This window comes from Wolffia australiana, chromosome 2 (assembly GCF_029677425.1).
Source record: "Wolffia australiana isolate 7733 chromosome 2, ASM2967742v1".
NCBI lineage: Eukaryota > Viridiplantae > Streptophyta > Magnoliopsida > Alismatales > Araceae > Wolffia > Wolffia australiana.
In genome coordinates, this window is record NC_135836.1 from 3296407 (window position 1) to 3311705 (window position 15299).

The 15299-nt window shown below is 42.7% G+C and overlaps 1 protein-coding gene and 1 pseudogene across 1 annotated transcript; one reads left to right on the top strand and one right to left on the bottom strand.

The window, feature by feature from the left end:
- Window positions 1-3122: 3122 nt before the first annotated feature.
- Window positions 3123-3492, top strand: LOC144714656 (uncharacterized). The gene is made up of 2 exons (XM_078589438.1): window positions 3123-3212; window positions 3262-3492. The coding sequence occupies exons 1-2, from the start codon at window positions 3123-3125 to the stop codon at window positions 3490-3492; spliced, it is 321 nt and encodes a 106-aa protein (XP_078445564.1).
- Window positions 3493-7299: 3807 nt separating this feature from the next.
- LOC144714867 (vacuolar iron transporter homolog 2 pseudogene) lies at window positions 7300-8620 on the bottom strand (annotated as a pseudogene).
- Window positions 8621-15299: the final 6679 nt, after the last annotated feature.

Here is a 15299-nt window from a genome sequence, read left to right on the forward strand (position 1 = left end):
TAAATTTCACTTTTGAAAATGCTTTCAGAAGCGCAATTTCAAGTTAGTCTTCCAACATCTGATCGGACACACAATTCTAATTTCCCTTTTAAGAATCCGATCAGAAGCGCAATTCAAGTTTTGTTTTCGAATGCGATCTGGGTAGAAATTCAAATTTTGTTTTCGACAATTCGATCAGAGGCGCCATTCTAATTTATTCTCCAAAATTTCAATGGAACATAATTTAAATTTCATTTTTGAAAATGCTCTCAGAAGTGCAATTTTAAGTTAGTTTTCGAATATCCGATTGGACACACAATTCAAATTTCCCTTTTAAGGATTCGTTCAGAAACACAATTCGAATTTAGTTTTGGATTGCGAGCATTGCATTGATACTTAAGAATTCCATTTAAGAATTTGGAAATTTCTCTCTACCCCAAGCGAGCATTGCGAGAGGGCCACACTTGTTATTATAATGTGAAGTAAAGCATTGTGTGACGTATGCGTATGACGTATTGCATACGCCGCCGCCGGCTGGAGTTAATACTCCACATGGGTGATCGATTGATTGTGTTAGAAGAACAACGGCCACTTTCTCCGCATCAGTTCGATTATGAAGAAGAAGACGAGGGCATTCCACCCCATAGGCCACGAGGGTATGATCAACAAGGCCGACCACCAACAAGGCACGAAGACAATGGAAGAGATTATCAAAGCGTCAAAGTGGATATTTCGACATTCGATGGCGAACAAGACCCCAAAGAGTATTATGATTGGGAAGATGCTATGGACGCTTATTTTGGCTGGCTGGATCTGTCTGAAGCCCGTAAATTGAAGCTACTTAACATTAAATTACGAGGACCAGCCAAAGTCTTTTGGAAAAACCTATTGGAGACCATGGCCCAAAGACGAGATCGACCCATTGTTGCATGGGAAGCAGCCAAAATGAAATTGAGGGAAAAGTATGTTACCGAAGGATATCATTGCAATATCATGGACAGATGGAAAGAATCTACCAAGGTAATAGAAGCTCTCGAGATTGCATTAAAGAATTTGATGCTCTGATGCTTGCCTGTGAACTTAATGAAGACCCAACGCTGAAATTGTCACGCTCTCGGGCGGGCTTAAAAGTGCCTATTCGAAGAGAAGTGGGGCTCAGGAGGGTAAGGACGTTGGAGGAGGCTTGTCATACGACACTGGAATATGATGAGTTCTTGGTAGAGCAGCCGTTGGGATCTACGATGGAGGCTCAGGGGTTGGATTCGCGACACTCCTGCCCTAGTACATACCGTTTGGTTGAAGGGACGTATTGGTATGCAAAGGGAGTTTTGGATAGTCTACCGAGCAGCCAAGCAGCAAGAGGTTGGGTGCGGGAAAGGGGCACCGCCCCTAGAGCGAAGCCCACAATCGTTGCTCCACCAGTTATACCACCACGTGAAACCTGCGGGTTACTTGAAGCACTGCCCGGTCCACGTGCACCTCCCGCGACATTGAACCGACGTTGTTTCTCTTGTGGAGGGTATGACCACTTTTCAGGAAACTGCCCCAACAGAACCCTCGCCATTACACGAGAGGAAGTAGTGGATGAAGCACCCAAAGAATGACCCCCAATAGCGCAAAATGATATTGAGGAAGAAGAGTAAGAGCTGGATCCCGACTTCGTAGCACCTGAAGAAGAAGCGGAAAACCTACATTTACTACGGCCACTATATCATCAAACATAGATTATGGATACTGCAGGTACCTCTCTATTGAGCACTTATGTCTGCGTCGGTGGTCAACATTACAAGGTTATTATTGACAACGGAAGCAGTGTCAACGCCATCTCCCAAGAAGCTGTCAAGAAAATGCAACTGCCCCTTCATAAACGCCCGTCTCCGTATCAAGTGGCATGGGTAAATTCTCAATCGAGACCTATAACTCACTGATGCTTGTTCAACTTACAGATACGATCCTTTTAAGATAATGTGTGGATGGATGTCCTACCTATGAAAGTCAGTAGCATGCTCCTTGGCGGACCGTGGTTATATGATACTGACGCAACCTTGCATGGGCAAAGCAACAAATGCACATTCATTCACGCTAATAAAAGAGTGGTAATCAAGCCTTTCTGACCTCAACCTAAAACAGTCACCGTGAATCTTGCCGTTGGCCTCCAATTGCAAATCTTGCATCTACAAATTATACTCCGTCAAGTTCGTATGGAGGCAGCTCCCTTATTTCTAGCATATCCAGCACTAGTGACTATGGAAGCTAAGCCCTCCCTCAATGGGCTACAAGAGCAACAAGTGCGAGATGAGTTCTCGGACATTTTTGTAGAATCAGACTCTCCAACAATACCGCCCCTCAGAGATGTACAACATATCATCAACCTACACCTAGGAGCCCAATTACCTAATATGCCTCGTTATTGTCTAGCCCCAACTGAACATCAAGTGTTACATCGACAAGTACAAGATCTTCTTGACCGAGGTTTTATTAGAGAAAGCCTTAGTCCATGTGCAGTATCAGCCTTACTGGTCCCAAAGAAAGACGGTTCATGGTGGATGTGTATAGATTGTCGTGCCATCAACAAAATTATAGTAAAATACCGATTCTCGATTCCTCGACTAGATGACATGATTGACATGACGACCGGGGCCCAAGTGTTTTCTTAAATTGATCTGCGGAGTGGATACCATCAAGTTCGCATTCGTCTTGGAGACGAGCGAAAGACGGCTTTCAAAACTAAAGATGGACTCTTCAAATGGCTGGTGATGCCCTTCGGCATCTCAAATGCACCCATCACGTTCATGATAATTATGAGCCATACATTCCGCGAGCAATTGGGAAAATTCGTGGTTGTGTATTTTGATGATATCCTTGTTTATAACTCCACTGTCAACAAACATCTCGAGCATCTCCATATTGTTTGTCATCTTTTGCAAGCACACCAATTTATGGCTAACCTTAAAAAATGCAGTTTCTTTCAAGATTTTGTTCTCTTCTTGGGCTTCATCATTTCGTCAAAAGGAATCTCGACCGACCCTGAAATGGGACGTGCCATCATTGACTGGCCCGTCCCAATTAATATTCATGACATTCATAGTTTTTATGGATTGGCCACGTTTTACTGACGATTCATTAAGAATTTCAGCACTATCATGGCACCTCTCACCAACTGTCTCCGCAAAGGAGAATTCTCCTCCAATGCGAGGGCTCAAGCCGCTTTTGATCAGATTAAAGGCCTGATGGCCAGTGCGCCTATTTTAAGACTTCCTGACTTTGGGGTGCTTTTTGAAGTTTCAAGTGACGCATCAGGCACAGGACTGGGCGGTGTCCTCAGTCAAGGGGGTCATCCTGTTGCCGTTCACAGTGAAAAGCCTAACCGAAGCTATGAAGTATCTCCACACTCAATGCCATCTCCACCCGAAGCATGCAAAATGGGTTGGATATCTTCAGTCGTTTCAGTTCTGTCTCAAGCACAAGCCGGGTATTGACAACCGAGTCGCGGATGCTCTCACTCGCCGCTGACATTTATTATTGGTTGTCTCCACCCAGCTCGTGGGATTTGATGGTATTCCCACTCTCTACTGAGAATGTCCTGATTTCTTTAAAATTTATGTAGATCTCCATGCAACCACATACCACAGTGCTGACCTGTTCAGTATTACTAATGGGTTTCTCTTCAAAGATTAGCGTTTATGCATTCGGCGCACGTCTATGTGAGACTTCATTATTTGGGAGTTGCACCAAGGAGGGCTCTCAGGACCTGCCAGGAGGACCAAGACTTATGACGCTACTCTGGAGCGGTTCTATTGGCCTGGAATGGAATGCCACATCAACAAAACTATAGAAAGATGCCACACGTGTGTTGAAGGCAAGTCTATGTGCACTAATCAAGGTCTGTACTAACCCTTGCCAATGCCTAAACGACCATGGGAGGACGCCAGCATGGACTTTGTCCTAGGGCTTCCTTCGACACACAATAAATCAGATTCTATTTGCATAGTCGTGGATCGGTTTTCAAAAATGGCTCACTTCCTGGCTTGTTGGAAAACTTCAGATGCTTCTCATATAGCCAAACTCTTCTTTGGCGAAATCGTCAAACTTCACGGGGTTCCTAAAACAATCGTCTCGGATCGGGACCCCAAATTTATGAGTTATTTGTGGAAACTTTATGGCATCACATGGACACCAAATTACAATTTTCATCGGCATTTCATCCTCAAACTAATGGGCAAACAGAGGCTGTTGATTGCAGCCTAGGCGATTTACTGAGGTGCTTTGTGATCGATGCTTCTATTCCCTGGGATCAATTACTACCTCATGCAGAGTTTGCTTTCAATAGCACCAGCAATAGATCTATCGGCCGGAGTCCCTTCATGATAGTCTATGGTCACCAACCCCGCAAACCTATTGACTTACCTCCTCTTGAACGGCTTGGTAGGTCATCATTCATGGCGGAATCATTAGCAGAAAGCATCTAGTCTCTCCACAACGAGATAGCACACAAAATTGCTCTATCTAATCAGATGTACAAGACCCTTGCCAATGCCCGTCACCGTTTCGATAAATTCTAAGAAGGAGATCAGGTTATGGTCCGGATGCATCCCGCTCGGTTTACATCGACACACAACAAACTGCAAAAAAGAAGAACATGGCCATTCAGAATTATCAAGAAGCTGGACTCTAACGCCTATGTGCCAGATATACCGTCACAGTGGAATATCAGCTCTACATTCAATATATTAGATCTTACACGTTATCATGACGAACCATCCATCCCGTTTGATCCGACGGATCAGGGTCCTTTTTTGCATCCCACAAGGACAAGCACTGACTCGCTGTCAAGGCCCATGATCGATGCTCCTCAACCTATAAAGATTTTGGCAACAAGGCCTCAATCTGCGGACCGACCGTCCATCGAAGTGTTGGTCGAGTGGCAGGGCCTACCTGCCCAAGAGACCTCGTGGATTTCTCTAACCAATGTTTTAACACTTGCTCCACACTGGTGGGACGAGTATTTTGCAGGTACACGGGAGTCGCCAACTCAGCTAGCAGACATGCCTCGGTCCTCGTTGACACCATAGAGTCAAGCAGAGCCACGCACGGATAACCTGTGGCCAAGTCAACGCCTTCCGCGACGCAGTGTTCGTCTGCTCCTCCAAAGCTTGGCCTATCATCACCCAAATGAAGGTGTCTTCGTCATTAGCTCTGATTCGGACTCCGATATCCCGACGCCTCAATCGCCTCTACCGCCAGATCCTTTGCTTACTACACCGCAGTCCTGCTTCCTCATTGGACGCCACGCCAACACGCGCTAATTATTGAAAGTGCCCACCGTCTTCTCTCACGCCTACAGCCCTTCCTATCTGAAGTTCCGGACTCTCCTCAGAAGGTACCCAAGGATTGCTTCAAGGATACACTCTTTTGGGAGTTCCATGAATTTTCTCAGAAGATGATTTGCCAAGTACGCGCAATGGTGGCTCAGCCATTTCGCGAGGAACCCGTCGCCCCCATCATCCCAGGAACAACCACGTCCCCCCCTGTGGAGGGCATTGGCAATGGCTGGCTCATGGAGCGAAGATCTTAGAATGTTCAGGGAAGAAGCTATGCTGAAGCTATTCCCCGCTTCAACGGAGTTGAATCTTCTGAACCCCGCGGGAATTGACGTATTGCGTATGACGTATTGCATACGCCACCGCCGGCTAGAGTTAATACTCCACGTGGGGCCTTACCGGTTGGTAAGTCCCCATGCCTAGTAGGTTAAAAACTTTCAAGTGTGTTGCTTCTTTCAATATCCCCATAGACGGGGATGAAGGAAAAAAAACCTTTTGCCGTATGAAATATTTGGATTGTTTCTTTTCCCTCTAGCGTTTCCTCTTCTTTGTTCTAGCGTTTCTTCTCCCACCTTGCGCTCCCGAGTCTCAGCCCCTTCGATCTCAAGTGGCTGATCAACTACAGAGACGTTCTCGCCGGACGTGGGCGCCAGCTTCTCGCCAGAGGCACCAAGTCCTTTCTTGGAGGTCTTTCCAGGGGCGCTGTCCACTTCGGAGGTATTGTGCCATCTTTCAGTTTCTTGTTTACATTACTGTGGGAAAGTACTATATTAAGAGAGAGATTGAGATGTAGACGAATATATCTAGATAGAGGTTTTTATTTAAGATGAGCTCTCATGGGATTCAAAGACTAAAAACTGGTTCATCTTAATGCTGTGAGCGAGAGGAAACGGTGGCGCTCGACCCACGGTTAACCGACCTGGAACTTAAGTTAGCCATAGTTGCTGCGGATGTGATGGCACAAACTATACCCGTAAACTTATCACCAATTCAGTAAAGCTCGCAAAATTTTATGTTGGTGCAAAGTCCTCTGATACATAAATATATTATCATCTCCTACAATACGATCACCTTCCCCACTGTTTTCTCGACTGGTTTATTGGGCGGACGCAGATTAAATGACTTTATAATTTCTCTCGCAGAGCCCAAAGATTGTACATCCTAAGCGAAATGAAAATGAAAAAGAAAAATTAATCCTTTAATACATGCATGACGATTCGCCCACGGATTGCAGCCCTGTTGGCGGATTTTCCGTCGGCTCTCCCTCCCTTTCCCTCTATTCCCCCTTATCGAACCTTTATCTCCCACCGTTTTGTCCATATTATTGCAGCAGTATACATCTCACTTTGGTTGATTCGCTCGCTCTATCTCCTCTCTCTCTCTCTCTCTGACACTTGACGACATTATGATCTAAGCGATGAAGTAATATATCTTTCTTCTTAACCTGTAAAAATATTTCCTACGGTTTTGTCCTAGCCATCACAGTAATATTCATCATATCTCTTTCCCTTACGAAGGAAGGCTCGTCGTTCCCATAACTTTACCGTAATCATTACAGCAGTATACACAATCTAATATGACATGAAGACTCTTTCAGAGTGTAGCATAAATTCCCCCACCCTTAGCCAAAGGAAAGAAAAAGAAAGGAAGAAGATAAGTTAATGATCTAAGCGATGAAGTAATACATCTTTCTTCTTTCCCTCTCTTTTTCCTTGCATTAAAAATCTTTCCCAGGGGTTTGTCTTAACCATCACAGTAATATTCATCATACCTCTTTCCCCTATGAAGAAAGACTCGTCGTTCCCATAACTTTATCGTAATCATTACAGCAGTATACACATCTAAGATTACATGAAAACTCTTTGAGAGTGTAGAAGAAATTCTTTCACCGTAGCCAAAGAAAAAAAAGAAGAAGCAAGGAAGAGGATAAGTTAATTCCTTCGTTTCGCAGTATCCGGGGAGAAATAACATTCCAGAGCCAACGCAGCTACGCAGCAGCCGAGATCTCCATTACAGCAGTATACTGTATACACATGTTTTATATATTACACGGAAACTGTTTGAGAGTGTAGAAGAAATTCCTCCAGCCGTAGAGAAGGGAAGAAAAAAAAAAGAGAGAGCAAGGAAGAAGATAAGTTCTTTTCTTGATTTCCCATGGTCCAGATGCAAATAAAAATCCAGAGCCAGGGCAGCTACGCAGCGGCGGAGATCTCCATCCGAAAGGCGAGGCCGAAGAGTTTGAGCACGCCGTAGGTGACGACCATGGCGAGCCACCCTCCGATGAGGACTCTGAAGGCGGATTTCAAGGCGGAGGCACCGCCGAGGAAGCCCCCCGCGCCGCCAAAGCCCAGCAGGCCCAGCGTGGTCACGACGCAGACCGCGCCCACCCTGGCCGGCCACGCCCGGACGAACGCGCCGGCCAGCAGAGGCAGAAGCCCGCCGAGAGCGAAGGCCAGGGCCGAGGCTCCCGCCGCCTCCAGCGGGCTGGGCAGCGCTTCTTCTTCTTCTTCTTCTTCTTCTTTCTCTTCTGCTGCTACTTGTACTACAACTACTTGTTGATCGGCTTCTTTGCGAGGTTGTGGGTCTTGTTCCTGGGGGTTGGAAGGAATGGGGGGATGGCGGGAGTTGTGGGCGCGCATGATGTCGTACTGGGTGTAGACGGAGACGAACTCGCCGATGGCCATGCTGCAGCCGCCGGCGACGAGGCCGGCGAGGCCGGAGACGGCCATGGCCTTGGCGCCCTGGCTCACCGCGCCCACGCCCACCATCAGCGACGCCACCGACACCAGCCCGTCGTTGGCGCCCAGCACCGCCGCCCTCAGCCAGTTGGCCCGCGCCATGTAGTCCACCTCCCCCTTCTCCAGATCCTCGCTCTTCTTCTTCTTCTTCTGCTTCTCCGCACCGCCGCCGTTGGTTCTACCCACCATCTCTGCCGGACTCTTCTCGGAGGACGACGATGAAGATGCTGATTATTGAAATTATTGTTGTTATTTGCACAGCAGGGTTAAACCATGAAATGGAAGACGAAGAATAAGACCCAGAAGAGGATTCTGATGATTATTGTGATGGTGTAGGGAATCAAGAAATAGTAGTAGCAGGGTTAGTGGAAGATGGTGATGATGATGATGATTTGGAGCGGAAGGAAAACGATGCAGGGAGATCGAACAAGAGGCTGTAGGATATGATTGAATTGACAGAAAGGAAGAGGAAGAGGAAGAGGATGGTGGCGATGATTGGGAGGAAGATGAAGGAAGGAGCGTTGATTATTAGAGGAAGGGGAAACGGAGGAGGAGAAGTAAGAGGAGTGTGGAGAACACGCGTCGGGCTTATCCTTGATTTATAGATGGGAAAGGGGAGAAAGATGAAGGAAGAAGCTCGTCTGTGTCGGGGTACGAGTCAGCATGCACGGCGTTGCTGCATTTGATTGGGATGAAAGCTCGACAGTAGAGACGTGGGTTTCACGAGATTGCTTTAAACGAAGGCAACCGCGGCCGCCCATCGGATTAGACCGTTGCGCACGGAGTTTGATGTAAGCTGCGAAGCGGATCGGGTGGCGATGGCGTCTGGTTTGCACGCCCTCGATCTGAACGCAGCCATTAAACAAATGGCCTCGAAAGGGACGATGCGCTTAAACGCATGGATATGTGTATATATTTATAGCCCCACGCCTCTCGGCGCTTTCTCTAGCTTACTCTCTTTCTCATGTATAAATAAGAGAGAGAAAAAAAGAAAGAGATGGAGTGATTCACGGTGTTAGAGAAAAAGACAGGGATAGAAAAAATTAGATGAGGGCGAAATAAACCTCAAGAGTGAAAGCAATGAAGACAAGAAAAAATAAGAAAATTTGAAGGTACGAGATGCAGCGAGGGAAGGACTAACAAGGAAGAGGGAGACTGAGGATAGATTTTTGAACACGTAATGAGGAAGAGAGATAGATAGACACAGAGAGAGATAAAAAGAGAGATGACCCAGGAGAAAAGCGAGAGAGAGATAAAAAAGAGATGACCTTTGAGAGAGACGAGAGAGAGAGATAAAAAAGAGATGGCCCTTAAGAGAGAAAAAGGAGAAGTTTATATATATGTATATATATATATATATATATATATATATATATATATATATATATATATAAGAGATGAACCTTGAGAGAGAGAAGGAAGAGTGGGAGTGGGAAAGAGATAGAAGAACAAGAGATGATGAAAGGAGAGTAAGTTGGAGACGGATCTTCGATTGCTCATGACTGGATGGGTGTAAGGTTGTTGTAAGGTTGCTCATGTCTGGATAGTATTTAGATTTAGAAAGAGAGCTCAACTGGTGGGATATAAGGTTGCTCATGTCGGGATCGGATTCAAAGACCTAATGGGTGATTCGTCATGGAGCAAGTGGCGAGCACAGGCTTAAGAGAAACCAAGAGGAAATTAACTTTGAAATAAGCCTACGTAAGGAATGATGCACAGGGGATACAGTCATAAACATAAAGAAGGAATGAGATAGAGAGAGAGAGAGGAAAAAGGAATAAGAAACCGGGGGACAAAGAGATTGAGACACGGATAGATGGGAAAAAGAGAGAGGGGACAGAGTGGCATTAGAAGAGAGAGAGAGAGAGTGAGGGGTAGTGAGAGAGAGATTGTAGAGAAAGAAACTGAAAGAGAGGGAGATAGACTTGTAGACGGCGTGTGTGAAGAGCATGCCCTTGGTGGACTCGCCACGAAGAAAAAAAATGGATTGTCATGAAAGGGATTACACAAAAAGCTTGAAGAAAAAAAAGGGCTAAGACACGGGAATCAATACAAAATCTAAAGACTTGTGGCTAGCACACGCTTGATTACCACGAAGGCTATTGCTCACCTAAACGGGAGAGACACGTGCAACAGAGAGAGAGAGACCTCCCAGATAGATTTTCCCCACCTAGGCGCTTCAACATGAAATAATAATATTGTAAACCCTTGCTACGGCAATCTAGTTTTCTCCTATGACTTTTCAAAACGTTTCTCTCAAAATATGATAACTTAGTTCAGTAAAAAGCTGCCATTGAGTATTTTATATTGAATAGACAACTCTATTTTCAAAAGTTTCAAAAATAAATATTTTCTTAGAGTGAAGAAAATTCAATGATAAGGATTTAAAAAATTATTCAAAGAGTTCAAATTCAAAAACGTTTTGAATCAATATTGTACACAAATTTTCAGAAAGATAGAGATTCAAATTTCTATTACATGAACAATTTTCACGTAAATTCATTATTTGGTAGGGACGACAACATTCCAGAGATATAAATTCAATTTCTAATGCAATAAAAAATGCAGGCAATTTCTCTATTTGATATAGTTGACAATATTCCTGAAGCTAATTTTAGATTAATCTCTGCATTTAATCAGATTAAAATAACTATCTTAAGTTCAATCGGATTACAGAAGGAAAAAACGATCCTATATTGAATCAGATTCCTGATGAAAAAACTGTCTTACGTTCAATTAGATTGCAGACTACGAAACTATCTTACGTTGAATCAGATTGCAGATGAAAAAACTATTATACGTTCATTCTGATGGCAGACTGAAAGGATTATCTTACGTTCAATCATATCGCATATTAAAAGATCTATCTCGCCTTCATTCAAATTGCAGATGAAAGAAATATTCTGCGCTCAATTAGATTCCAAACAGTAAAAACAGTTTAGAGTAAACTCTTTTGAAGAGTAAAGGAGACCGATGATATTTTGTCTATGAATTTGACAGAAGGAAACAGGTTTATGGAAAATACAAGATGTCATGAAAATTTGACGCTAATTCTGGATCCATTTTCAATGCAACAAATCAAGAAAGCAAAAAAAATCAAACCAGACAATATTGATCTCGTTTATCATCCAGAGATAGTTTAACGAAGAATATCAGATCTCGAGCGAGAGCCGATCGTGAGCCATGGAAGATTGCGGGAAAATGGAAGATCATGACAATGACAGATCGTGAGCAACGTCAGATTTGAGAAAGAGCAGGAAAATAACGGATTTACAGTCTCTTCTACAGTTTGATTATATTTCTTATTAAAAGGGTAGCTGATCGTTAAAAAATGAGAGTCTGTAACAGATCGTCAGAGCAAGAGTAAGAAATCGTGAAAAAATACCAGAGATAGATAGATAGATAAATAGATAGATAGATAGATAGATAGATAGACAGGTAGATAGATACATTGATATGTAGATAGATAGATAGATAGATAGATAGATGAAGTCGAAGCAAGAAAACAAGCCTCAAAATCTTACAAAAAATCTTGACAGCCACAACCATCCCAAGTACAGAAAAAATAGAGTGGCCAAGTTCAACAGTCATCAACACAATGACAACAAGCAAAACGTTCAATCCAAAGAAGCCATGAAAATCTTTGTTATATTTGTTGTTGTTGTCCCCAAATCTCCTAAAACAATGTATTTTCACGCTCATATCAATGAAAATTAAAGTTAAAAAAAAAGAAAAAAAAAGATAGATAGATAGAGGCGCAGAAGATAACCAATTATGAGGTGTAGTATTTACCCGGACGACTGTCGGATCATACACGAATGATTTTGAGAGTCACACAGATAATACACACAATACGGAGACCCCCATTCAGATTTCAAGCTGTGGACAAAACATCCTCAATTCCTGAATTTGATCAGAAGATCATGGGGAAACACAGTCAACGGCAACCCCATGACTAATCTTAGCAACAAGCTACGGTCGTTAAAAATAATATTAAAAAGTTGGAACCATACGGTATTCGGGAACATCCATGAGGAAAAAGAGAAACTCAAGGATCAAATAGACAAGCTGGAAGATGAATTACAAATTAGGTGGGATGAGACAAATGGTGACCGATTCACGTTCCTAAAAAAGGAAGTAGAATTGAGAGAAGAACAATATGAATTATATCTGAAACAAAAAGCCAATAAAAAGTGGTTACTTGAAGGAGACAAAAGTACAAAATATTTTCATGCTATAGTCAATCAGAGATCCAAAAGAGACATTTAATCCAAAATGAGAGCGAAATACAATCGAGGTGGAAACATGTCTAACAATGCAGTTAACTTTTATAAGAATTTACTTTCATCCCAACCCACCAGAATGGATCCATCTCTACTAGAAGTTATACCACATGGACTTAGTGAAGAAGACAACAAACGCTTATGTTGCACTCCTACCACAAAAGAAATAGAGGATGCCTTGTACACGATGAAACCTGATGGTGCACCAGGACCCGATGGATTCATTCCTTGTTTTTTCACTCATTGTTGGGAGATTGTGAAACATGATGTATGCTTATCCATTCGACATTTCTTTGCAACGAAGAAAATACCAAAAGCATGGAAAGCTACATTTCTAGTCCTGATACCCAAAACTCAACATCCATAATCCTTTACGGATATGCGACCTATTGGTTTATGTAATGTAATATATAAATTAATTTTGAAAATGCTAAACCATCTGTTAAGACACTTGGTACCCCGACTCATATCCGAGGAACAATATGGCTTTATTAGAAAGAAAACAATCCATGAAAGTGTGAATCTAGTCCATGAAGTTACCCAGTCACTGAATGCAAAAATCCCTGGACATAACTTAATTCTCAAACTCGACATGGAAAAAGCATATGATCGTATTGAATGGAACTTTGTGCTAACCGTATTAACAAAATTTGGTTTTGGTAGGGATTGGATAAATATGATTGCTCAGTGTATTGAGTTGAATAACTTCTCAGTGATTGTTGATGGTAACTCATCACCTTTTTTCCAAGCTACCAGGGGCCTACGACAAGGGGACCCAATATCTCCAAGCCTGTTTATCCTGGCATAGGAAGTTCTAAGTAGAAATATAAGGAAATCAGTTGTTGCATCAGAAATTGGTTCCTATTACACAAAACATGGTGCTCCCATTGTTTTTCACTGTCTCTTTGCTGATGACACGATCATTTTTATAAATGGGAAAAAACAATCAGTTCACAAAATGATGATTCTGTTAGAAAAATATGAACAGGCATCAGGTCAAAAAATCAATAGTAGGAAAAGTGCATTCTATACTTCCAAAAGAATTTCCTTGCATCAAAAGAACCAACTTGCTAGGCTCACCTCATTTACTGCTGGAACACTGCAATTTATGTATTTAAGATGTCCCATATTTACTGGGCAAGCAAAATCCATATATCTTGACCATATATTGACAAACGTTAGGAAAAAACTAGACGGTTGGAAAGGCAAGCTGTTATCTCCAGGTGGTCGATTGATCTTGATAAACCATGTTCTAATTAGTTTACCAATCCACACGTTATCCATATTTGATGTCCCCAAAAAGGTGCTGGATGCTCTCAAAAAACTTATGGCGAATTTTTTATGGTCTACTAATGGAGGAGAATTGAAACGACATTGGATCTCTTGGAAGAAACTATGTTATCCTAAAGATGAGAAAGGGTTAGGGATACACACTTTAGAGGACATTATGAAAGTTATGAGAATGAAAAGAGCCTGGGTTTTTCATTCCAAACCCTCACTTTGGTCCGAATTTCTAAGGGCAAAGTACAAAAACTGGGATGTAGAGATAATTTCTAGGCGTTGCCCTGCAAGAATGCAGGCACTAAAAGAATCTTGGCATGAGATGAATAGAATCATAAAGTGGAAAGTAGGGAGGGGTAGCATCAATGCCTGGTACATGAACTGGACGGGCCAAGGACCTCTAGCCCACATTCCAAACATAAGAATAATAGAAGAACATTTAACTGTGGAGAGACTACATTCACTAGGCTGGGAACCTTACCTTCAACGATGTAGAATTCCAGAAACAATATTGAAGAGAATCAAAGAGATGAATTTAGTTATCTCTAATGTGAACGAGAAAGCCATTTGGAGTCTTAAAACAGATTGATATTTTTCATCCCACTCAGCATGGGAGCTCATTCGGGACAAATGGCATATACATTCAACTGCCAACTTTATTTGGACTGCTAAGTTCCCGTCTCATATTCAATTTTTCATGTGGAAATTGTTATGGAATATGCTACCAATAGACCAGAATATACAGAAAATAGGAATACACATAGTGTCTAAATGTGAATGTTGTAGCACAGAGCCACAGTTGGAATCTATAGAACATCTTTTTTTCAAGAGTGAATGGGCAGAAAGAACTTGGAATTGGTTTGCACAGAAATGGAATATGCGTCCTCCAGTATTCCGAAGGTTAGCAGAACGGTTAAATGTGTTTACACAGTAAAAAATCAGAGAAAGCAAGCAAAGCATCTTTGCTAAAAAAATATTCTTTCATGCTCTTACTTTGGAAAATCTGGATGAAACGAAACAAAAAGAAGTGGGAACACGGAAATGATGAATACAGGTCAATACTACTAGGTGTCAAACTTGGTTTAAAATGCATGGATAAGATGACAAACCCAAAGAAAATTTCCATAAGAACTGATATGGAAGGATTAGAAAATTGAAACCTAGAGCCAGGGAGCGGCACGTACATGGTCACAACAACAATTATATGCTGGATACCTCCCCCACGATCAATCATCAAACTTAATATAGATGGAGCATCGAAAGGAATCCAGGAAAAGCTGGGGGCGGAGGTATTGCATGTGATAGCGGTCACTCTATGGTCTTTGCATTTTCACACTATTATTAGATTGCCTCGAGTATGGAAGCAGAATGCCAAGCCATGTTAGATGGACTGGATATTTGTGCCGAAAAGGGAATAAATGAGATTGTTGTGGATACGGATTCAATGGTTCTTGTTCATTTTATTAAAACTAAAAATTGTAGGGCCTGGAGGTTAGCCGCATGGTGGGAGAAAATCCAAGCACATTTCATGAGAATAATCAACATCAACCATGTTTATCGCGAAGGTAATATGGTTGCAGATTCTTTGGCTAATCATGCTATTTTGCAGGAAAGCAACTACATATTCTGCAGGAGTGAGGAACTTCCCGTAAATGCCAAGGGTGCATACCGTACAGACAAGCTCGGGCTACCACAAC